This window comes from Boleophthalmus pectinirostris, unplaced genomic scaffold, assembly GCF_026225935.1.
Source record: "Boleophthalmus pectinirostris isolate CB_2022bp ecotype Guang Dong unplaced genomic scaffold, ASM2622593v1 HiC_scaffold_5, whole genome shotgun sequence".
Classification (NCBI taxonomy): domain Eukaryota; kingdom Metazoa; phylum Chordata; class Actinopteri; order Gobiiformes; family Gobiidae; genus Boleophthalmus; species Boleophthalmus pectinirostris.
In genome coordinates this window covers 40,124,723-40,150,154 of record NW_026571404.1, presented here as the reverse complement: position 1 = coordinate 40,150,154, position 25,432 = coordinate 40,124,723, and the positions used below count along the sequence as shown (strand labels likewise).

General features: G+C 40.6%; 2 protein-coding genes across 2 annotated transcripts in view; one reads left to right on the top strand and one right to left on the bottom strand.

Annotated features, from left to right (window-relative positions):
- Positions 1-4,061, bottom strand: part of ccdc172 (coiled-coil domain containing 172) — a 39,060-nt gene extending 34,999 nt beyond the window's left edge. The window contains exons 1-2 of the mRNA XM_055162469.1: positions 3,983-4,061; positions 3,717-3,802 (exon numbers count right to left, since the gene is read on the bottom strand). Coding sequence (XP_055018444.1) covers positions 3,717-3,802; positions 3,983-4,061 — 165 coding nt within the window. The remainder of the gene's footprint in view (positions 1-3,716; positions 3,803-3,982) is intronic.
- A 15,758-nt stretch (positions 4,062-19,819) lies between these two features.
- Positions 19,820-25,432, top strand: part of gfra1a (gdnf family receptor alpha 1a) — a 176,276-nt gene continuing 170,663 nt past the window's right edge. The window contains 1 exon segment of the mRNA XM_020917523.2: positions 19,820-19,881. Coding sequence (XP_020773182.2) covers positions 19,827-19,881 — 55 coding nt within the window. The 5' untranslated portion in view covers positions 19,820-19,826.

Here is a 25,432-nt window from a genome sequence, read left to right as displayed (position 1 = left end):
GCTGTAAACAATGTGGTTAACAGTCCCTGGATGATGCTAACACGTTCAATATTTCATACGTCAAATGGCTGAAGCTAGCTAACTACTCCCCCCACGCGCAGTCAATGGCGTACTCCATCTTGTGTCTAATTAGCCTAAGCCGCGTGAACTTTTGATCTGAGGAAGGAGTTGGTCATATTTCACAAAGGTTGCCGGGCGTTGGGACACATCATAGCGCGCACATGCTAAAAGGTTAGCTAATGTTATCCGCGAGGAAATTAGACATTGATTGGACGGGCGCACTCCCGATTGATCCGGGGGCTGTTGATTAAACGCAGAGAGGGGGATCAAGTCATCTGAATCATAAAGAAGATCAGTGCGTCAATACGCCGATGTGCTCCACCATCTCTCACGGCCTTAAACGTTTACGCTAACTTCAGATGGATTGGATTTAACAGGAAGTGTCTTATGTGAACGACCGCAGTGTGTGGAAGATAATACCAAGGATTCAATGTTAAATGATGAACCAATTGCTGAGTTTCAGATGGCCAGTGTTGGGAAGGTGACTTTTAAAATGTATTCCCCTACAGATTACAGATTACATAACCCAAATTGTAGTTTGTAACAGAATCCATTAAATTACTTAAAGTGAGTAAAGTAATCTGAATACTTTGGATTACTTGATTTGATGTAGAGTTGCAAAGACTAGGATATCATTTGTCTGCTAAAAGAAAATAAAAAAGCCCAGAATTTACTCAACCAAATTATAAATATTATTGATAGAAGAGGAGGAGACACGGTCCGCACAGCATAGTTTAGTCCTGTTAAAACCTGGTTTAGACCTGGTTTAGACCTGGTTTAGACCTGTTTTAGCCCTGGTTTAGTCCTGGTTTAGACCTGATTTAGTCCTGGTTTAGTCCTGGTTTAGACCTGATTTAGTCCTGGTTTAGACCTGGTTTAGTCCTGGTTCAGACCTGGCTTAGTCCTGGTTTAGTCCTGGTTTAGACCTGATTTAGTCCTGGTTTAGACCTGGTTTAGACCTGGTTTAGTCCTGGTTCAGACCTGGCTTAGTCCTGGTTTAGTCCTGGTTTAGACCTGATTTAGTCCTGGTTTAGACCTGGTTTAGTCCTGGTTCAGACCTGGTTTAGACCTGGTTTAGTTCTGGTTTAGTCCTGGTTTAGACCTGGTTTAGTCCTGGTTCAGACCTGATTTAATCCCGGTTTAGACCTGGTTTAGACCTGCTTTAGTCCTGGTTTAGACCTGGTTTAGTCCTGGTTCAGACCTGGTTTAGACCTGCTTTAGTCCTGGTTTAGACCTGGTTTAGTCCTGGTTCAGACCTGGTTTAGACCTGGTTTAGTCCTGGTTTAGTCCTGGTTTAGACCTGGTTTAGTCCTGGTTCAGACCTGGTTTAGACCTGGTTTAGACCTGGTTTAGTCCTGGTTCAGACCTGGTTTAGACCTGGTTTAGTCCTGGTTTAGTCCTCTTTTAGACCTGGTTTAGTCCTGGTTCAGACCTGATTTAATCCTGGTTTAGACCTGGTTTAGTCCTGGTTTAATCCTGGTTTAGACCTGGTTCAGACCTGGTTTAGTTATGGTTTATTCCTGGTTTTATTCCTGGTTTAACCCAAAATGTGAAAACAGGAAAATACCGCCATGTAATTCATTTATTCCAACAAAGTAACTGTAATCCAATTACCACTCACTGAAACAGTAAGTGTAACTGAATACAGTTACTCATTATTTGTACTCTGATTACGTAACTCTGGTACATGTAATCTGTTACTGCCCAACACTGCAGATGGCATAATGTTGATGTCACCAAAAGCAGATGGGGTCAGGAAGTAAAGACAGACGCACAGCACCTTGTTTACCTCCATTGACTCGGTGCCAAAATGCCTAAATTCTGTGCAAACTGTGGTTGTTGCAACTGCTCTAATCACAAGAAAGACAAACTTCTATTTTTATGTGTGTACTGAAAAGTATTGTGTCACAAGGGAGTTAATTTCAAAAAACATACAGGAAAAAAGATGACAAAAGTGGATCGACAATCTCCAACTAAAAACAGGAGGTGCAGAAATGGACAATACTAGAGTTTGCAGCGACGGGAGTGTGTCTGAGTTCTCACAGCCCTGTGTTTCCTCAACCTTATGTTCCCTCAGTTCCCTCAAAGTTTGTTTTTTTTTTTCAAAATTAGGGCCTATGTTCCCACATGTCATAGAACATAGAGCTGGGGGAACATGGAACTGACCCAACAGCAACCACTTTGTAACATATAAGGATTGTGTCATTTATTAATTTATATATATATATATATATATATTTTTTTTTTTTGACAATTATTTAGAATGACAAGCATCGTAAGTGACGTTAAACTGTTGCATTATAGGTCCTACCTAGAAAAGCTTTATGTGTGTTATGCAAAAAGCTTTAATTACTGCTGTAATTTGGTGTTTTATACCTTTTTAGAAACTCAACCAGATACAAAATAGTTGTATGCCTCCAGGCTTTCAAAGGCTTTCTTTTGGCTTGCAGTGTAATACGAGGTCTGCAGCATCAGAATCCTCCAAATTGTATGAAAAGTCCCACTTCCATATTGTACGGGTCATAACCTATATTTAGACTTTTTTTTTTTTTGTGATAGCAGGTGTGTGCCAGCCCTTTCAAACTTTTAGCGTACTCACTGTCACCCACTGTGCTGTGCTTTGAAGCGGAGAAAAACACTTCCTGTCCCCCATCTGAATTTCATGGGTCATCACAGTCACATCAGTAAAACTGTTTAAATGTCTGGTGTATTCTCCAGCAGCTTCATAAATCTGCCCCATCACCAAATCTTTAACCAACAAGCTCCACACAAGATAAACATTCTTCATGAACAATTTATCCACAACTATCATGAGAAGAAAGACCAAAACTTAAAGGAAACAATGACCACACATTAGTCACACACTGAACAAAACTAACATTACAGTCAATAATAAAACAGAAGTAACTTGTGAACTCAGACTGATTCTAGAATTAAAATAAAAATGGATTTCATGATGTAGATATCAGCATAGACAGAGATTTGTGCAGTTTAAATATGAGACATGTAATCTGTGAACATCTGTAGAATTCCAACTGCACACATCTCTCTGTCTATGCTGATATCTACATCATGAAATCAATTTTTCATTTTAATTCTACAATCAGTCTGAGTGAACAAGTTATGTATTAATGAATTACTTATTACTTCTGTTTTATTCATGACCATAGCGTTAGTTTTGTTCAGTGTGTCACTAATGCTACTGGTTGTTCTCCTTTAAGTTTTTGTCTTTCTTCTCTTGATAGTTGTGGATAAATTGTTCATGTTAGAATGTTTATTCTTTGTGGAATGTGTTGGATGAAGATTTGGTGATGGGGCAGATTTATGAAGCTGCAGGAGAAAACACCAGACATTTACACAGATATTTTGCCACAGAAAACTATTAACTGGTGGCATTGACCCTACATGACGGCACTTTCAGACGATGAGATAAAGGTCTCGTGTCGTGTGGGAGCAGGGCGATGTCAACGTGTGGCTGGAGCATTGGTTAGAATCATACAGCTGATTGGAAGTAGGGTTTGAAAAGGGCCTGGGAGAGATCACTAGATTACTCAAACATGCATGGTTGACATCTAAAATTGTTGTATTATAACTCCTCTTTAATAAAATTGAAGTATATTTCTGAGAATGGACTGAATACTGTGCTAACGTCTTACCTTTTCATCCAGTTCCTGATTAGCCTCTTCAAACCTGGTCTTGGCGGCTTTAATCTTCTCATTACACTTGATAATAGCGACTTTCACTAATAATAATACACAAAAACATGAATTATGTGACTTACAAAACATTTGTCATGTGTAATTACAGCAGTACACAGCTCATGCTAATTAGCTTGGTGCTAGTGCTGTCACTGTAAACACTAGCGCTGTGTAATAAACAAAACCAGCAGGAATCTGAACTATGAACAAAAGTCCATATTGACCTTCTTTAAACTTGTGTGTTTGCTGGACCAGCTGCTGCTCGCTCAGGAGGATCTGCTGAAACAGAGAGTCCAGACTCATACTGAGTGTGTTTACTGATGCCAATGCTACGTGCTAATGCTACATGTAGTATGGCAGCTGAGAAGGCTCATACTCAGAGAGGGAGAACACAAAAATATTCACAGAGAAAAGAAATGAACTGAAGACCTGATTCTGTTTCTTTTCTTTTTTTTTTTTTTTATGTATTTATTTATTCATTTATCAGGATTATAGAGTGTAAATTGACTTATTTTGACAGCATAATATTTAGGCTTCATTTTCCTCTCCCCTGCTGAAACAAACAACTAATTAATTACAATAAATAAATAAATAAATAATACTAAAAATCTATGTTCTTTCTTTTACAGTTAAGTTATGTTAAATTTGTGATAAGTTTGACTAGTCTGATATAACACAATAATTACTATAATTTTTTTTATTTTTATTATTATTATTATTATTTTTTTAGAGGCTAATATAACTGTAGATGTAATTGTAATCTTTTATTTGTATTTTTTTCTTTATGTTGTCTGCCCTGAAATGACTCATGGAATATGTAATTCTTGATGTTTATTAGCTATTGCTTCTATAAAACAATGCATTTAAGCCGAGAAACTTGTTTGATAAATTGTGACATCTCACAATATCATTGTGAGACTTCTGACGATACAATATCACAATATTTCAGTTATTGTTACATCCCTTATAATAATAAATCTTTATTTATAAAGCACTTTTAAAAACAAGATTTACAAAGTGATGTACATGCAGCAATGAACAATACAAAAAGCATAAAAATAGAATATGGAAGGCATTCAAAAACACACAATGATGCAAACAATTAAATTATTTATAAGTTTTAAGAAATAAGGAATAAGATCAAGCTAAAACCAGTTCAAGGAAGGCCAACCGATAAAAATATGGTGACTTAAAAGATGATATTGATGGTATCGTCTTTTAAGTCTGGATGGAAGCTACACAACGCTTCACTGTTCAATTACTGATGATTTTATTATTACCTCCGCCAAGGAGGTTATATTTTTGCCGGCGTTTGTCTGTTTGTTTGTTTGTTTGTTTGTTTGTTTGTCTGTTAGCAACATAACTCAAAAAGTTATGGACCGATTTTGATGAAATTTTCAGGATTTGTTGGAAATGTGAAAAGGAAGAACTGATTTCATTTTGGGGGTGATCCGAAAGAAATCCTGGATTCTGGATCACTTTGAAATTTTTGTTAACATTGTGGTAAATGGGGCCAAAAATCTTGTTTCTCAATATCTCGGTTAATTATTGACCAAACCCCATGAAATTTGACTCAGGGATGGACAATGGGATCCTCTTTCATATTCCAAAGGCTGATCCGGATCTGATCCAGAAGACTGATTTTATCGCAATTTATATAAAAAATGGGGGTAGTCCTTGGCGGAGGTCTGCGCTCTCTGAGTGCTTTTCTAGTTATGTACTGTTGCTGCCTTGGGATAAATAAAGTATAAAGTTATCTATCTTTCTAATTTGCCAGTTGTCTTGTTTACATTTGAGCTAATTTTGTATCACAGGTTTTGCATCTTTACAGACAAATGCAAGCATCAGTATTTACTCTACAATTCCCCTTGTAATTTACTTTAGTGCATATGCCTCCTATATTAAGTCTTATTTTATTTTCATCAGACTCTGGCACATTTCCTAGTTTTCTGCAGGTGTAGGTTCAAAAAGCTTTTAAAATTCAGTTTCATTTGTTGTACCTCTGGCCTGTAGACACCAGACCCTTGACCATCCAACAGTGTTATATAATCTGCTTTAAAGATGTACTATGTAACTTTTCTAGTGGAGGGTTTGGCCATCTGCTTGTCTCCATAGAGATTTTATTGCTTTGCCTAAAATTGTAAAACTTTTTTTTTTTCTTCTTCTTTTTTAGGTGATGGACACTCCATTAGAAATGTTACATAGAGGACCTTTAATCAGAAGATCCAAAAGAGAAGCTTCATTGTGTTCAAAAGGACTTGTCAGGTTTGTCAAGTTGCTGTGTTCAGTTTTATATCATGTTTTTGTATAGTAATATTAACTGTAAGAAGACATTGTGCAGAGACACAATGTCTGAATCTCCAGCAGAAAAAGTTACAATGTGCACCTTTAATTAAGATAAAAATATGGATTTGCACAATATGTACCTTTAATAGCAAAAGTGCATTTGAAAAGTGCTTTGGCCTGATAGAATAATGCTCGCTCAGCTCTCTGTGTGAGATCTGTCAAACCAGGCTCTCCCTTCACACTCCTGATCTGGTGCCACGGAGCGCATTAGGCCCACTGTTAAACGGCTGGATACATCACTCTATGGCTCTATGAATATGGCCCTATTGATCCGAGTCTCTGCATACATCATCCTGCAGCGCCTGCACCGACAGACAGGGGTCCCCGTGGAGACACGAGAAGGGCGCAGTCATCAAAGTGAGCAGACGATAAGCCGCTCCCAGGACCAGCAAGGACCACAGCAGTACTTTACACTGTACAAGGACCAGCAATGACTACAGCAGTACTTTACACTGTACAATGACTACAGCAGTACTTTACACTGGACAAGGACCACAGCAGTACTTTACACTGTACAAGGACCACAGCAGTACTTTACACTGTACAAGGACCACAGCAGTACTTTACACTGTACAAGGACCATCAAGGACCACAGCAGTACTTTACATGTACACTCAGAACCAGCAAGGACCATAGCATTACTTTACACTGTACACTCAGGACCACAGCAGTACTTTACACTGTACAAGCACCAGCAAGGACCACAGCAGTACTTTACACTGTACAAGGACCACAGCAGTACTTTACACTGTACAAGCACCAGCAAGGACCACAGCAGTACTTTACACTGTACAAGGACCACAGCAGTACTTTACACTGTACAGTCCCTGACAAAAGTCTTGTCGCTTATCCATTTTGTAGAAACAAAAGCTTATAACCTGACTTTAAATTAATCGATTGGTTTTAGAAATGTCTCATATGAAAGCTAAAACCTTCCCAAATTATGCTCAATATACGAAAATAAATTTGCTTCACTGAAGAAAGATTGATCATTTAATGAACACAGAAAGGTCAGATTTTGGCAAGACAAAAGTCTTGTGGCCTTGTCATATGATGCACCCAATCCTAGATTACAGCCTCACCTGTGATCAATTACTGATCAATCAGTTAGTGGGTGTGTATAAAAAGAACCCCAGCACACCAGACCTTCACATCAACTGCAACTTGACCTCTGACAACATGCCTAAGATCCACCCTGAGACCAAAGCATTAATTATCAAGAGGCTGAAGACCAGATCCACTGCTGAGGTGGTGACACCTTCAATGTGTCTCAGCGTCAAGTACAAAGAATAAGAAAAAGATCTGAAATGACTGGAGATGTTTTTGACAAGCCCAGGTCCGGCAGACCCCACAAGACAACTGCTCGGGAGGACCGTTTGTTGATTCGAAAATCCAAGGCCGGACCCTTTTCCACTGCAGCAGACTCCACCAGGCCTGGTCACCTCAAGTCCCTGTGTCAACCACAACAGTTTGTACAATTCTGTCTCGAAATGGCCTCCATGGTCAAATCAGTGCACAGAAACCAGCACTAAACAAAAGGTAATTAAAAAACCGTGTGGCATTTGCCAAGGCCCACAGCCTGCTAAAAGGATGGACACTGGAAAAGTGGCAGAAGGTGGATTTCTCAGATGAATCCTTGGTTGAATTACATCACAGCCACCACAAATATTGCAGGAGACCTACTGGAGCCCACATGGATCCAAGATTCACCCAGAAAACAGTTAAGTTTGGTGGTGGAAAAATCATGGTCTGGGGTTACATCCAGTATGGGGGTGTGCGAGACAATTGCAGGGTGGAAGGCAAATATCAATAACCTAAAATATCAAGAAGTATTAGCTTCCTCTTACATTCCCAACCATAAAAGGGGTCAAATTTTGCAGCAGGATGGTGCTCCATCACATACTTCTATCTCTACATCAAAGTTTCTCAAGGCGAAGAAGATCAAGGTGGTCCAGGACTGGCCAGTCCAGTCACCAGACATGAACATCATTGAGCATGTCTGGGGTAGAATGAAAGAGGAAGCATGGAAGGCAAAACCAAAGAATCTTGATGAACTCTGGGAGGCATGTAAGACGCTTTCTTTGCTATTCCTGATGACTTCATCAACAAATTGTATGAATCATTGTCGAACTGCATGGATGCGTCCTTCAAGCTCATGGAAGTCATACAAGATATTAAATATGGATCTCACAGCACCACTACTTCATTCACTGAAGTTATGCAACATATTTTTGTATTTGAAGTAAATTATTTGTTCAATTTTCTGTAGGCGACAAAACTTTTGTCTTGCCAAAATCTGACCTTTCTGTGTTCATTAAATGATCAATCTTTCTTCAGCGAAGCAAATTTATTTTAGTATATTGAGCATAATTTGGGAGGGTTTTAGCTTCATATGAGACATTTCTAAAACCAATCGATTCATTTAAAGTCAGGTTAAAAGCTTTTGTTTCTACAAAATGGATAAGCGACAAGACTTTTGTCAGGGACTGTACACCTGGGGTCTCAAACATGCGGCCCAGATCATTTCTAAAGGCCCACAAGACAATTTCTAATTTCTTTTGATAGTGGCCCACCAATAAAATGCATAAAAGCGTAAGACTTTGAGCTACACTTCCCATACCTGATCTCGTCAGATCTCAGAAGCTCAGCAGGGTCGGGCCTGTGTAATACTTGGACGGGAGACCACTGGGAAAATCAGGTGCCACAGTGGAGCGCCAGTGGCAAAAACTGTTGTTGTGTCCTTAGGCAAGACGCTTCACCCACATTGCCTAGTACAAATGTGGTGTGTGAGTGGTGGTGTTATATGATATCTAATAAGCGGCCCCTGACCAACACTGATTTGATCCCTTCTTCCCCTGCTCCAGTTGAGTTTGAGACCTCTATATCTATATATCAGAGGATCATGTCCCACTCTACAACAAAGACCAACATCCAGAATTCCTCCATCCCAAAAAAGAAAAAAAGACCTGGAGTTGCAAAAACTCACTGCTACTCTTCAGAAGAAGGAAAAGCAACTACAAGACCAGGTGAACGCACATAAGTGCAACTAAAACAAGAGCCGGCCATCTCCTAAAGATTTACGGAAAAGATGAACAAAAAAGACTTAGAGCTGAAAGAGTTCAAAGCTAAACTCCTGAAAATAGAGAAGGAGCTAGAAAACCAAATCAGTGCGTACAAGGAGATAAGGTTTCTGTAAAACAAGACAGTGTCAGACCATGTGCAGCTCAAACAAAAGCTGGCCAACATTAGGAAAGCCCATGAGAAGTTAAAAGAAATACTTGAAGAACCAACAATGGAGACTCAAAAGACTTGTAATGATGTTGAGAAACCGTCTTCTCAGCAGAGGAGCTGCATTTCCTGAAGTTTCATTGTGAATGTCAAAGGTCAAAAGCACCTCCAACCATTATCCTTTAGAAATATTAATGAAGAAAAAATAAATTAATAAATAAAGACAAATAATTTAAATGTGTGCTTTGGCCTTTTTTTAGTCTTTATTTATGTTTATTGATTTTTATTTATATTTATTTATTTTTGTTTTTTCACATAGTTTACTTCACATGGCAGTGACATAACATACAGCAGAGGCTTATTATTTATGCAGAACTGTGTAAAGTGAATGTAAAAAATATAATACATGATCAAAGAAAGCAAAAGATAAAATGGCAATATGAATGTTCATTTTTCCCCCTCTAAATTTTGATTTATTGCCTGTTGGAATCAAATAGAATGAGAGTGAAAGTGGTAGGGCTGAACAATATATCTTAAACATATTGATACAGCAAATAATCAATAATGACAAAAATAAAAATACAATACAACGTTCTCCATATGAAAAGAAATGAGAGTTTTGAAAGTAGATGCAAAAATGGCAGATTTTATTCAAAATTTGATTATTGAATACTTTAACCCAATTTGGTCTTGGTGTAAGTTTTAATGTTGCTTAAATTATTGTGTATCAGTATCAGATGGGTGTATCCATACAAAAAACTGTACCAACTGAAAACTGTACAATAATGTGTTGATACAGAAAGAGCACACTAACAGATGAAAAATGATACACTAACACTTCTATCAGGCAACTATAGAACAAAGCCACAAAATGACTTCAAAATGACTTTTTTGTGTTCTGTTTTGTGATCATGGCCTTTTGAGGCATTTGAAAGATGACTGACACCACACATTCTATGACACATGACAATACATGATTAAGAGGGTGTTGAGGATAATTTCATTCAAATGGAATAAGTCACGCTCTTGATAAAGGCCAATAGATTATTTGCAAATATCTCATGATCCATTGGACTGAGGAGGTGAAACTGGTACCAGAGGTGGTTGGCCTCACGGAGCTCTGACTCATGCAGAAAACTCATGTTCACAAATACAAAGGGCATTATTTCAGGAGGGCGTTCATTTGTACACTCAGGACCAGCGCGACGGCACCACTTTATGTTTGAGCACTTAGAATCAGCTCCAATAATGCTGATCATCTCATAAGGATGCAAGATGTTTTAGAAGAAATAGTTTGATGGAAATTTTGTGCTGAAATGGCAGACTATGTATTTTTTACATCCAAATACTGTACACACTTGTGTTACAAAAGTGACTATGGTTAAAATAAGGCAAAATAGTGCTGACAGCATTGTGAAATAATGACATTATCCATAAACTATAACAGTAAACCATATTAGAATGGTTTATTGTGTGTGTGTTTTTTTTTTTTTTTTATTAAAATAACTGTATGTATCCTGTGCTCTACAGTAAAAAACAAAACAAACAAACAAACAAAAAAAAAAAAACCCACACACATACAGGTTTGTCTTATTCTCAGTTTATGCACAGATCATGTCTCATGTGAAGCTCAGAACCTCCAGAATTCCCTCCCTGAGCTGCAGAGGCTGCACTAGCACTGACCTATGACTGGTGCAGGTGCTGGGGTTTAGGCAAAGCAGGTTTTGTTGTTATCAGTAAAAGCTCTATTTGATTTGAACATGTTTACCTCATATCTGAGGATAATGGTGGGTTATGTATAGAGGGATTATCAAACTACGTCACTTGGCCCTCGACTGTGCATGTCTCCTACAGAAAGAGCCTCTGTTCTGTCTGTATCGTGTGAGTGTCTTGTAGGATTTCAGCAGATTTCAGGTTCTCCTAGGGGCGGGGATAGGTGTATGGATCAAGTATGACTGGATGTCCGGCTGATGAAGTTTGATTTCTTCTCGTCATTTACACACTCACCTGTATTTAACATGTATGGGTTATTGAGAGATATCCCACTCACTAATGTTCATTTAGCATCAGAACTTATTTTATCACAGGGCGATAAACTGTTTTAGTGCTGACAACATCACTAGCTAATGTTGCAACTTCCTGTTCACCGCACAGACAATTTCACTTTCTGCACTCAGGCTGCACACGTCTGTTGTGTTGATAAACAAATAACCCATCTATATAGAATTGAAAATCTAAATGTTTTAATATGATTCCTTTAATTTCACTCAAATTTAGTTTTTCACTTTAAATAATAAAGACGGTGGCAAAATATTTACATCATGATCTCATGAGCCTGAGCTCATCTCCTCATGACCCCTAACCCTCCTAACCCACTTTAAAGACAAACACTGCAGATCAGTGCATTTGAACTACACCAACATAAGTAAGTCAAAACAAGTGGACTTGTACTACAGACCTGTCCGAGGCTCTCATGGTGCTACACACTGCGCTCAGTCTTCATTCACTCCACGCTCTAGTACGCTCCTAATGTAGCCACAGCTGCCCTGGGACAGACTGATGGAGGAGAGGTTGACAAACTGCACCATTGGCCCCGCCCACCACCAAGAACACTCATGCACACACAGCACTTTCATACTAGGCAAGGCACTGTTGGGCAAGTTACTTTAAAACTGTAATGTGTTATTTATGACTTGTTACTGTCATTTCAAAGTAATTTGTTACATTACAATATTACTGTATTTAAAATGTAAAATATTACACGACTATGGCAGCACTTTTAAATTACTTTCACCAAAATAACTGTGAAGATGCTGAACATTTGCGGCATATATGGACTGAACCAGGACTAAACCAGGACTAAACAGGACTGAATCGAGGACTAAACCAGGACTAAACTAGGTCTAAACTAGGTCTAAACCAGAGCTGAACCAGGACTAAACCAAGACCAAACTAGGACTAATCTTAGATTAGAACTTATCGGGAATCTAGGACTGCCCTGAGAGAACCGAATCCGTGGAACAGGATGTCTGCAAGGCGTGATGGGGGGTCAGCTGCGGTTAACGACGTGGAGTGTGGAGTGCTGCGTCGGTCCTTTTGCTTGCGGTCACCTGACGGTCTACGCGGGCACCTGACGGTCTACACGTGTTTCATCACTGCTGATATCACGGTCATTTTCGAAATTGTATTTGCCTTTTTAACCTTCAATCTAGGTTAAAAAAGCATTGTAATGTCCGTTACTGACATTTGTACCAAGTAAAATATTACTATTATTTTCTCTGTAATTCCTTACATTACTGCCTTACAGCAAAAAGTAATGCATTACAGTAATTCGTTACTTTTATAACACGTTACTCCCAACACTGTTGAAACATGGTTCAAAAGTCACAGTGACAGAACTGGGTCTGAGTTTTGGGTTGGTGGATGAGAGTTCAGTTAACACAGTTTAAGGTTTAGCAAACTAAAGAACTAAAGATACAGATAAATTATTTCATTTTGAATCTTTATTTGTCTGTGTTTTTCTTCGGCACATCGGGTTATTAAATGAAGTGATGTGCACTGCAAACCACCACAGACATTTTGTGGGTCAAGTGTCTTGCCAAGGGGCATAATAACAGAGTTCAAACATGAGACCTTTTGGCTTGTGCTCACTGTAGGCTGAAACGAGCTCTAATCAGAGGTCAGTTCAATGAGCACAAATGTTTTCATGAGCACAGTTTAATGAACACAAACAAAATAGGCACTGTCTGGGCGCTGGCTACATCTAAATATAAAGTTTTATTGTCTGGTTATCAGCAAGTGTCCAGTTACCATGCTAGTTGTTACCTTTAGCATCACTGCACAACTCCACTCTGGTCTTTGGAAGCTGTGAAAAGTGCTTATAAACTCATCATGGTGAATAATTAGGCTGCTCAGAATGCATAAGGAAAGTGAAACTCTGGATCACAAACTTTCATATGAACTAGTTCTCTTTTTCCTGTTCTGAAGAGAGTAAAGATGAGGTCGAGCGCCTTTAAAGAGGAGGTTGCGTGTGGCGTGCTGCAGATGAGCCCTGGCTTTAGATTGATTGAGTCTGACTTTATAAGAGCCAGTCATTGACAGAGCGTGATCCTGGTGGAGTGGATTAGCTCAAACAGCATATGGACAATCAATGAGCCATAGGTGGGGCTCTGCACATGGACAATAAGTCAATAAGAAAATGCTGGACTTCATAATGCTGTTAAACTTGATTGTTTAAGGCTTGATTTGATACAGGCTTAGTAGTGTACTGTAAAAGGAGGGATTTTTAGATTTCTCCTATGTTATACCATTGTTCCCTCATCAAAAACATGCCTGAGTATTTTAGTGATTTCGGACTTCCGATCACTGCGCAATGCAAACTGGGAAGGGTTTTCCGAAAAAGTGAGCATCAAACCTATCGCTTTTGTTTCTGGTTCTGATATTGTCATATTTTAGTTTTGGGATTCAGACATCGTAATTGTGTGGCTGTTGATGTCCTAACAGCGGAAAACGGCACAAGAAATGGGCTTCGGTAGTTTGCAAACTCCATACCTGCAAAAGGGAAGGCAATGGGCAGGATTGATCCACGGGAAGGACGAAAAAGGAAACCTCTGACTGCCTAAATCATCCCGAGTTTGCAGAAAACATTTTGTATGTGGAAGCCGAGGCTGGGGACTCATCCATCACCCTGGCTGAAGTCACTGAGGTGGTTGGCAAGCTCCTTGGTGGCAAGGCTCTGGGGGTGGATGAAATCCGTCCTGAGTATCTTAAGTCTCTGGATGTTGCAGGGCTGTCTTGGCTGACACGCCTCTGTAACATCGCGTGCCGGTCGGAGACAGTACCTCTGAACTGGCAAACCGGGGTGGTGGTCCCTCTGTATAAGAAGGTGTGTTCCCATTACAGGGGAATCACACTCCTCAGCCTTCCCGGTAAGGTCTATGCCAGGGTACTGGAGAGGAGAATCCCTCCGATAGTCGAACCTCGGATTCAGGAGGAGCGGTGTGATTTTCGTCCTGGTCGTGGAACACTGGACCAGTTCTACACTCTCCATCGGGTGCTCGAGGGTCCATGGGAGTTTGCCCACATGTGCTTTGTGGACTTGGAGAAGGCATTCGACCATGTCCCTCGTGGTGTCCTGTGGGGGGTGCTCTGGGAGTATGGGGTCCGGGGCCCTTTGCTAAGGGCTGTCCGGTCCCTGTATGACCGGAGCAGGAGCTGTGTTCATTGCCGGCAGTAAGTCAGACCTGTTCCCGGTGCATGTTGGACTCCACCAGGGCTGCCCTTTGTCACCGGTTCTGTTCATTGTGTTTATGGACAGAATTTCTAGGCGCAGTCAGGGGCTGGAGGGCTGGTTTGGGGACCACAGGATCTCATCTCTGCTGTTTGCAGATGATGTTGTCCTGTTGGCTTCATCGAACCAGGACCTGCAATGTGGACTGGGGAGGTTTGCAGCCGAGTGTGAAGCGGCTGGGATGAAGATCAGCTCTTCCAAGTCCGAGGCCATGGTTCTCGACCGGAAAAAGGTGGCTTGCCCTCTCTAGGTGGGTGGAGAGTCTTTGCCTCAAGTGGAGAAGTTCAAGTATCTCGGGGTCTTGTTCACGAGTGAGGGAAGGACGGAGCATGAGATTGACAGGTGGATCAGTGCATCGTCTGCAGTGATGCGGTCGCTGTATCGGACCGTTGTGGTGAAGAAGGAGCTGAGCCGAAAGGCGAAGCTCTCGATTTACCGGTCAGTCTTTGTTCCTACTCTCACCTATGGTCATGAGCTCTGGGTAATGACCGAAAGGACAAGATTGTGGATACAAGCTCTCGAAATGAGTTTCCTCCGCAGGGTGGCTGGGTGCTCCCTTAGAGATAGGGTGAGGAGCTCAGTCACACGAGACGAGCTCAGAGTAGAGCCGTTGCTCCTCCACGTCGAGAGGAGCCAGTTGAGGTGGCTCGGGCATCTGTTCCGGATGCCTCCTGGGCGCCTCCCTCGGGAGGTGTTCCGGGCATGTCCCATCGGGAGGAGGCCCCTGGGGAAGACCCAGGACACACTGGATGTCTCCCGGCTGGCTTGGGAACACCTCGGGGTTTCCCCAGAGGAGCTGGAGGAAGTGTCTGGGGTGGAGGAAGTCTGGAAGTCTCTGCTTAGGCTGCTGCCCCCCGTGACCCGGCCCCGGAAGAAAATGGATGGATGGATGGAAGATCGACTTTGTCAATAGACACATCCCACTGGGAAGACATAAATGGAGGTTTGATGCTCACTTTTTTGGAAAATCCAATCCAAGTATTCACTGTGCAATGACCGGAAGTCCAAAATTCGTGATGCATGTATTTGAACCCTCCTTACAATTAGCGGTAAGATCCTGTACAAGGCTCCGCCCACCAGACTATGTCACCCACACTCCCACACGACAATTCTGCATAAATACACAAAAACATGATACAAAACTGTAGCCAGTAACTCGACAAAGCTGATGTGATGTGCAGTCGTTTCATTAGTGGGATGCACGCTGATTGTGTTGTGGTGTTATTATATAACTCTGATGGGGGAGTGACTCAGTGTGAGGAGCAAAGGGAGACCAGGTCTAGATCCACTATCTGTCAGGTCTTAGAGTGGGCTCACAATTAATAATAATAATAATAATAATAATAATAATAATAATAATAATAATAATAATAATAATAATGCATTGGTTTTATTCAGCACTTTTCTGGACACTCAGAGACACTTTACAGAGCATTATTCCTTCACTTTCATACGAGGCAACACTGTGGTTTGTGCAAGTTGTGCAAATTTGTGGTGCACCACAAACTTGCACATAAACCACAGAAAATAATCCTGGACTAGACCAGGACTAAACCAGAACGCAGTAAAGAAAAAATGTGAATGCACCTGAAATGATTTTACCAGGACAAAACCAAGACTAAACCAGAACTTACTGTATATACTGTGTACTTCAACAGGAGAAACCTGAACTATAAACCCAATGTGGGACCAAAACAGGAGTGTTGAACTCAAATTCACAGAGGCCAAAAGGAAAAACTGGGACTAAGTCATGGGCTAAACTAAATATTTATTGAAAAATTTCAACAACATCAAGATATGTCATGTCTTTGTCTCTGTCTATGTAAAGACTTTTCTTATTCAAATAAATCTTTAATAATAATGTTGCTTAAACACTGAATCCCCAACAAGCAGAATATAAAATAACTTTTTTGGGTTTTTTTTTTGTCGCATTAGCCTATCTGTAGCTGTTGAACTATTTTTATTTATGTATTTATTATTTATGTATTTATTATTTATTTATTTATTTATTTATTTTTTACAAGCCAACAACCAGTCAAAAATAACAACTTGCTTCAATGAAAATCCAGTCTTTCAACTATGGTCAATACAGAAAAGTCAAAAATCATAAAGAAAACATTCATCCAAGCTCAGTTTGCTACACTGTGATTTACTCTGATGCACATGGATCCAAAGCAGATACTTGGCACCTCTTCTTAGATACAAGTTTATCAAAGTACTATTATTAGTAGTAGTATAAGTAGTATAAGTAGTAGTAGTATTAGTAGTAGTAGTATAAGTAGTAGTATTAGTAGTAGTAGTATTAGTAGTAGTAGTATAAGTAGTAGTATTAGTAGTAGCAGTATAAGTAGTAGTATTAGTAGCAGTAGTATTAGTAGTATAAGTAGTATTAATAGTAGTAGTATAAGTAGTAGTAGTAGTAGTAGTAGTCAGTAGTATTAGTAGTAGTAGTATAAGTAGTATTAGTGTTAGTAGTATTAGTATTAGTAGTATAAGTAGTAGTAGTAGTAATAGTATTAGTAGTAGTAGTATAAGTAGTATAAGTAGTAGTAGTAGTAGTAGTAGTAATAGTAGTATTTGTAGTAGTAGTAGTAGTAGTAGTAGTAGTAGTATTTGTCGTAGTAGTAGTAGTAGTAGTATTTGTAGTAGTAGTATTAGTAGTAGTAGTAGTAGTCGTAGTATTAGAGGTGCATGTGTCATACTGGCGCAGCAGCCGGTGAGCAGCTTAATACATATTTGATATGATGTCGTGGGCCAAATATAATTATATATTGAGCCAAATTTTGCCCCCGGGCCTGAATCTGACACATCTGGACTAAAACAAGAATAAACCAGGTCAGAACCAGGGACAGATTGTAATATTAGACTATTGAGATAATATAACAAAGTAGTGGCTTCATCCATGCACTGTCATCACACTCATGTTTTAAAACACATTATAACCTTCACTACCTGAGATCATGACGTTTCTACACAGACTATGAAAAGATCTGCACTTCATTAGATCACAGTCTTGGTTTTGTTAGTCATTTGAACCACTCACGTTCTTTTCTCCAGCTCGGGTCGTTCCTCAGAGCCCCGGTAGATGGCGCCAGTTACCCAGCGGTCCGTGTGAGCTCGTACGCGGCGGAACAGCCTCTGAGAGCGCGCGGTGCCATGCTCCTGTCCCACTACTGTCTCCAGAACATCTCACACGAGGAGCTGCGGGATCAGGACTAAACCAGGACTGAAAGAGGACTAACCCTGGCCTAACCTTCAACCCTGTTCCACCACCTCATGTAGACCTATAGAGTTTATCTCTGTATTTATATAATTATGTATTTATTAGTTTATTTCCGATATATCAGAGATCAATAAAGTTTGTCTAGTCTAATGACGCATGAGGAGTTCCAAAGAAAGACTACATCAGGTCTTAAATGCTCCATAAAAGATTATCCAAGAATTTATAGGCCGGGACAAAGGCTACGTGACTTATGACTCATTAGGACTAAGCCAGGTCGAAACCAGGTCTACAAGAACATAACCAGGGCATCCGACTCTAAATCATTCAGACTATCACCAGACAGTGAAGGTATTAACACAGATCCGGCTTGCGTGCGCCGGCGGACCGCACACCCGCGTTTGAGACTCCTTCCTCGGGCTGCGCGCTGCCGATCCACGCGTGGGCAGGAGCGCGTTGTGTTGGCAGCTCGCGTAAACCTGGCGCGCTCTTTGCCCTCTCCCCGTCACGCTGCAACGTAGCGCCGGCCCACGCGCGGTGTGAACTGCGCTCACGTCTGTGCGTCCGGTTACGCCGCTTAAAAAGTTTGTTAAATCCGTGTTTGGGCGGTGGGTGAGGGAGCTGGGGAAGTTTGGGAAAGTGAAAAGTGAGAGAAGATTTGAAATGAAGCACACGGAAAAGGTTTTCTGCTTGAGTAAATTTAGAATGTGATTTTACGCGTGTTGGCACAGAATGTAGAACACCAACCCAACGCAGGACTAAACCAGGACTAGACCAGAACTAAACCAGGTTTCTGCCAGGTTAAAAGCACACTTCACACTTACATAAACCACACCAAAACTGGGACTAAATTTAGACCAAATTCTGAAAAGATTCTGGCTCTAAACCAGAACTAATCCAAGTCTATATCTGATTTGTTGTTTCCTCATCATAAACAGACCTGGAGTTGTGTTTTTGTTTCATTCATACATGTTTAACACACAAAACCTACACATTTAGTCCCAGTTCTTCAACCAAACTAACAATGGTCCAATTTGTGATGTCATCTGCTCCTTTGTGTTTTTAAACTCCACGCACATTCATCTGCGTAATTTCCACCCCTGAAATTGTCAGTCTCTACTAAGAATAATTGGTAAAAGTATCATTACATGACATCACAGGGTGGAACAGAGCATTTTGAGCTTTGAGGAAGTACACAGACTCATAATAAATGATTTACTGCGTGAAGGAAGGAAACAAAACACAACTCCACGTGTGTTTTTGATAAAGTAACAACATTCCAGCATGTAGAGTCAGTTGTGTTTATTATAGGACCTTTAACCTATAGGCCCAGATTTTTACCTACTTACTGAACCATTCTAAGCAGGACTAAACTCATCTATAAACCCAGTGAAGGACTAAAACAAGACTAAACTAAAAGAGGTGTGTCATTTTGAAGCAAATAGTTGAAGCGATCGTTATCCTGTTATAAACTACTGGCTGATAGGTGAAGAGCAAAAGGACAGTGCGCTGCGTAACCCGTGCGCCGTCTCCCGTGCCAGCTCAGCACATTTGGGCATTCTTCCGCAGGCTTCGCGGCGGTGAAGTGTCCGTGGCTCCAGCAGCGCCGCGTGGGGTGAGCGCAGGAGAGAGGAGCCAGTCTAACTCGCGCGCCAGAGCAGCAGTGCCATCCATTTGGTCAGGACGCACACGCGCAAGAGGAAGCACCGCGCCGGTCCCGAGTCTCCCCGAGCCCACATCCCGCGGACAGGACTGCAGCGCGCCGGGAGAAGCCAGAGAAACAAGCCCGCTTACCGATTCACGGAGCATATACGTGGATTTTGTGGCACTTTTCGGGACTAAAGGACGCGGTTTGCCGGAGTGGAGCGGAGCGCGGGTTGCTGGTTCTTTTCGATGGATTGTACCGCATTGGGAGAAGTGCTCGTGTGGGGATTATAACGGTTTTTAAGACACTTTTGAGTTTGAGAATTGTGTTTTGTTGCGCATGGAGAGAAGGACGATGGTGTACGCAGCGGTTTACGCCGGACTGCCGCTTCTGGGTAAGTTTATTAACCATAATATTAACAATAATAATGAATCCAGGGGTGAAATTGTAAACCGTGTCTAACAAAAGCAACAAACAATTTACCAGACTAACACAAATACGAGCTCAAATTTGATCAGAACTAAACCAGGACTAAACCAGGACTAGTCTGGGATAATCTAGGACTAAACCAGGATCAAGTGAAAAGGAATAGTCCAAGTCTAAACCAGAACTTTACCAGAATTTAACGAGTACGTATCAGGATTTAAATTGGTCTAAATCAGGACTAAAATCGGTCTTAAATGGCAAACTAAACAAGGACGAGGTCAGGTTTAAATCAACATTTTGACAGAACTACACAATAAAGACTAAACGAGCCTCAAATCACTAAAACGTATAAAAGTGACTCTTCAAAACGAGCACTTCTTTCACTTCAAACACAAAAAGGTAAAATCACTCCGGCGCTTTCTCTGCTCCAGACCTCCCCGAGCTCCGCGGACTGTGCCGGGGCAGAGCGCGCTCTCCTCCCGGGTGCCAGGCTCTTCGCGCCCGCTGCCTGCCCCTCGCACGTGCCCTCTCTGAGCGGGTCTATCGAGCGCTCGGATCGTTAGTGTACGAACCGTGCCATAACGCAATCCCGATAAAGTTACGCAGTTCGGCTTTAGTTGTTACGGAGCTGGACTAAACTGTGAAATGAGCAGCTTTGAGAAAGTGCACGAATGGAATCCTTCTGTTAAAGGCTCACCACGTAACTTTACCTCCACCTTGGATGTTTTATGTTTTTTTTTTTTTTTTTTTTTTTTTTTTTGCCATTTTAGAAACTGCATTCTTACAGAGCGGGTTCCCCTCTCCACAGATCTGACCTGTCATTTGACCTTTAGTCTTGATTAGATTAGTCTCTAATCTAATTTGTGAATTTAATGCAGTTCTATGGCAGGTGGTGCACCGTCCTTCGGAAAAGTTACGCAGTGTCCCTTTAAGTCATATACGTGCTTTCTGTTGTTCTTCCAGTATGATTTACTGCAGCCTGAGCTGTTTTATATCAGACACATAAATATACATAAATGTAAAGAATTAGGAGACTATATTAAAGACAAACTATGACACTTTTTAGACAAAAATATACAAAAACAAATATTACATATTTTTTGTTTATATTTTATTTTTGTCCATCCATATTTCCATTTTCTTCCTCTTATCCGGGGCCGGGTCGCGGGGGCATCAGTCTAAGCAGGGACTAACAGACTTCCTCCCCCCCAGACACTTCCTCCAGCTCCTCCTTTTGTATTTATTAAATCCGTTTGGTTGGATTTTTATTGCAGTGAAACATGTAGGAAACACGCGTTGTTACTGTGAGCGGACTTGCATCTCCACAAACCTGACTCTCATCTCTCTTTTGTTCACATAATACTCATCTGTCTCCACTGAAAATGTCCCAGAGTGTGGTTTTACCGTTTTGTTTCCATGGAATCATGCAGGTGACACGCCACGACCAGAGAGTGACATGTCCCTGCTGTCCTGGAGACTCGCTCAGGAGGATTGTCACATAGTTACAAGAGTAATCACTGAAACACTGAGAGCTGGTCACTCTGAAGGCCACAGGTGACACATCCTGACCAGGTTAAAGTCAAGTCTGTACTCGTGCCTTTGAGCAACGCTCTGTTCTAAAGAGGACGTGAGTGTTGGTTTTGTTGTATAAATGTTTATGTACAATTTTATGCATCCAAGTGTCTGGAAGAGAAGTTTTTTTTTTTTTTTTAAAGGGGACTTACTGTGCAAAATAAAATGTAAATCCTCGTTATTATCTGAAGTTGTATTTAGAGTGATTCATTCATGTTTGAGTCATCTTTATTCTCCTGTATTCAACACGTCATCGCTCTGATCTACACTGTTTTCAGCTGCACCGGTTCACGCCCACTGTGACGTACACACAGAAATCGGCAGCGCTGTGTAGTCATTTTGGTACAAAATGAAACCAAACTGCTCTGCTCTGTGTGACATGCAGCTCTACACAGGACGAGTCCACAACATGCGGCGCTTTGCTCTGAAGACGTTTACGGCCACGACAGCTCCCAATGGACACCACAGTTTTCTACTTCACTTGTTTCTTTTATTAAGTCGTTTTAGATCAATATTGTGAATTAACGTTTATGTTCTAATCATAATATAATGATCCACAGGGGTCATAGACTAAAACTATAGAGCACACTCAAGCACAGTAGGTCTGCTTTAAATGATAATCATCACAAAATATTTATTTTATTTTATTTTTTTTTTCATTTGTTTGAAAATGACTACACAACGCTGCCGACTCCTACATGTATTATTGATTAAGAAAATCGAACTGGAGAAGGCAGTGTGTACGTCACAGTGGGCGTGAACCGGTGGAAGTGAAAACGGGAGTTGATCGGCAAAATGGAGTTTTGAAATAAGTGATTCAAAAATTCTGAAACATACACAAATCACTCCAAATACAACTTTGAGAGCATAAATGAAAAGGGAAAAACAAACTAACTAACTAAATAACAAACTAACAATAACATGGATGAGCTCTGAAAAGTCAGAATAAGCTTTAAAAATATAAACAAAATTTAAATAAGTAAATGATAGTTTATGGCCAAAACAAAGTGTCGAATGTTTCTATGAGGTGAGCGAGTGGAGGCCTGAACAAACTTACTCTTCAAATACTCGTCTCTTCATTCGATTGTAGGATTCCTGTTAGAGGTAATTGTTTGAGGACATTTGCCCATTCCAAAGGTATAACTTTTTGTTTTGAATTGTCAATCACCATGGCAACGGTGCTAAAAGTACTGTAAATGTAAGACTCTGAATGACAGAAAGAGAAGAGAAGGAGAGACGGAGGAGAAAACACGACCATTACTGTTTGAACAAGTCCATTTAGCGCTGTTCAATATCGCACACAGCCCTTTATTTCAATAGGAACATCATGTACCTGGAGTTTAGTCCTCTACAAACAGCTTCTGGAATCTTCATGTGTGTCAGATGCCCTCCCTGTGTGTCAGATGCCCTTCCCGTGTGTCAGATGCCCTCCCGTGTGTCAGATGCCCTCCCATGTGTCAGATGCCCTCCCGTGTGTCAGATGCCCTCCATGTGGCTCCGTGGGGTTTTATTGTTTGCAGAAGCTGTTAACCCTGTAGTTTAGATCTTTACAAACATAATAAATGTGATTCTTGTGTTAGTTTAGCTGTTCTGGTTTAAGTCAAATGTTAAAGTTCATATGGAGGTTTGCATGTTTTTTTAATTATGACTTTGGTTTGGTTTGGTGGGACTCAGGTTGTCAAAAGTATCTAGAATCATATACTAACTCATACTAAAAATAATATCGGAACTAGATATTCATTTGAGGAGGTATTGATACTAAAAAGTCCCATTGACAGGACAGAAATGAATCTTTGCAGAATGTCTTTAGAACAGTCATGTCCAAATTACGGCCCGTGGGCCAAATGCGGCTCTGAGACACATTTTTCTTGGCCCTCAGGCTTCCAGGAGAATTGGCCCAAATGACCTTGCATCAATTAAAATTTTACTTTTTACTGCAAGTTTTTTGAAAGTCTACCTTGATAAAGCCCAATATTTAATATTTAATGTGTGGTTTTGAGGATCTTAGCGTGAATAAAGTCTGATGGTTCATTCTAAAGTGTTAAACATGCAACATATTACAATTATTCACTGTATTGAGCATCAGTCTACGGCCTTCGATCAGCCCTCTGCTTCATCTGTGTTTACATATGTGGCCCTTGATGAAAAAAGGACACCACTGCTTTAGAATGATGTTGAGGTGTATCAGAACAAGTGTCAGAGCACATAGACTAGTATCCACACATGGACCAACATGAACCTACTGCACCACTGACCATCACACACATAGAACACACATGGAACAGAAAAGGATGTTCAGCCATTTAATGTGGAAAATCACATTTTATTGTCTAAAGAATTATTATTATTATTATTATTTTTTTTTATCATTGTGATATCGGAATCAGTATCGAGTATCGGTATATTCCAGAACCTGATACCAGGTACTATTTCAAACTCCATTTAGTAGGCCATCGAAAATCGAGTTTGAAGTAGCACCTGAAGTAAATATTCATCATAGTTTTACATGACAAATGGAAAATCCGATCCAAAATGCAGGGACAATGTATACACAAAATATACCAGATTAAAACTGATTGAAGAAAAGAAGAAATAATGTCATTTACTTTTAATTAGTCATAACTCATTTATAATTTATATCAATGTAACAATAACCAAAATATTGTGATATCGTGGGCTGTCACAGTATATCAAATTACAAGTTTCTTTGCTTAAATTCATTGTTATTATTGTTATTTGTGGCCATACCAACTTGTCAAAGTCTGATCCTGTCAGATCAGCTCAGCAGGTCCTGGTCAGTACTTGGATGGGAGACACTGGGAAAATCAGGTGCTGCAGTGGGGCTTCAGTTGTAAAAAGCTGACACTGTGTCCTTAGGCAAGACAATTCACCCTCATTGCCTAGTATGAAAGTGGTGTGTATTTGAGTGTTGGTGGTGGTCAGAGGTGGTTGATGGTGCAGATTGGCAGCCTCACTTCTGTCAGTCTGCCCCAGGGCAGCTGTGGCTACAGTAGTGTCTTACCACCACCGGGTCTGGAGTGAATGAATAATGATCTGTAAAGCGTCTGAGTGTCCAAAAAAACACTGTATAAAACTGATGCATTATTATTATAGTGCAGCAACGTCTTAAAAACAGACAGAACTACACAGACCATGATCCTTTGCTCTGTTTTCATCCAATCTACATGATAAAACAACTGCTATTAAGCACTTTTAAATCTTAATTATTTGGATTATGACAGAAAAGTAGAATATTCACAGTTGTGTTAGTTTCTGCAAAATATCTCAGTAAATATCGTACTGTGAGATACATATCATGAAAATACTGTACTGAGAAATGTGGATATTTTTACATCCCTAGTAATTTAGAGATGTTTGGCCCTTGTTAACATTATGGTTGCTAGGTAACAGTTCTGGAATTACCTCTACATATGTCACATCTGTTGCCCGTGTCCAACCAGGAACCAAATAACAAACTTCAACCCACCACAAAACAAAAAAACTGGAAGAGTTCTGGTCAGATATGCTGCTGTTTATCGTGCATGCTCATCTGTCACATGCACTTTAACACTACTGGAGTTACAGTTGCAATAGTAGTTCACTTCGGACTGATTGACATATGTTCCTGTGTGTCAGATGCCCTCCCTGTGTCTCTGTGGGGACAGAGTGTGTAAAAGTGGTTCACCCTGTAGTTTGACCTGGATGTATTTATGATGTAAACGTCCAGACTTCCCTGTCAAAGCCTCATCTGCTCACATCTCTTTTGGTAACAGGACAGAGTCTGGTTGGTGCTTGGATGGGAGAGCGCTGAGAACGGCAGGTGCCACTCTGGAGCAGTGATGGCTCTAGTAGAAACTGTTGTTGTGTTCTTAGGCAAGACACTTGACCATCGTGTTTAATGTGAATGTGGCACTCGGCGGAGGGCTGGTGAGGATTGACAATAAAAT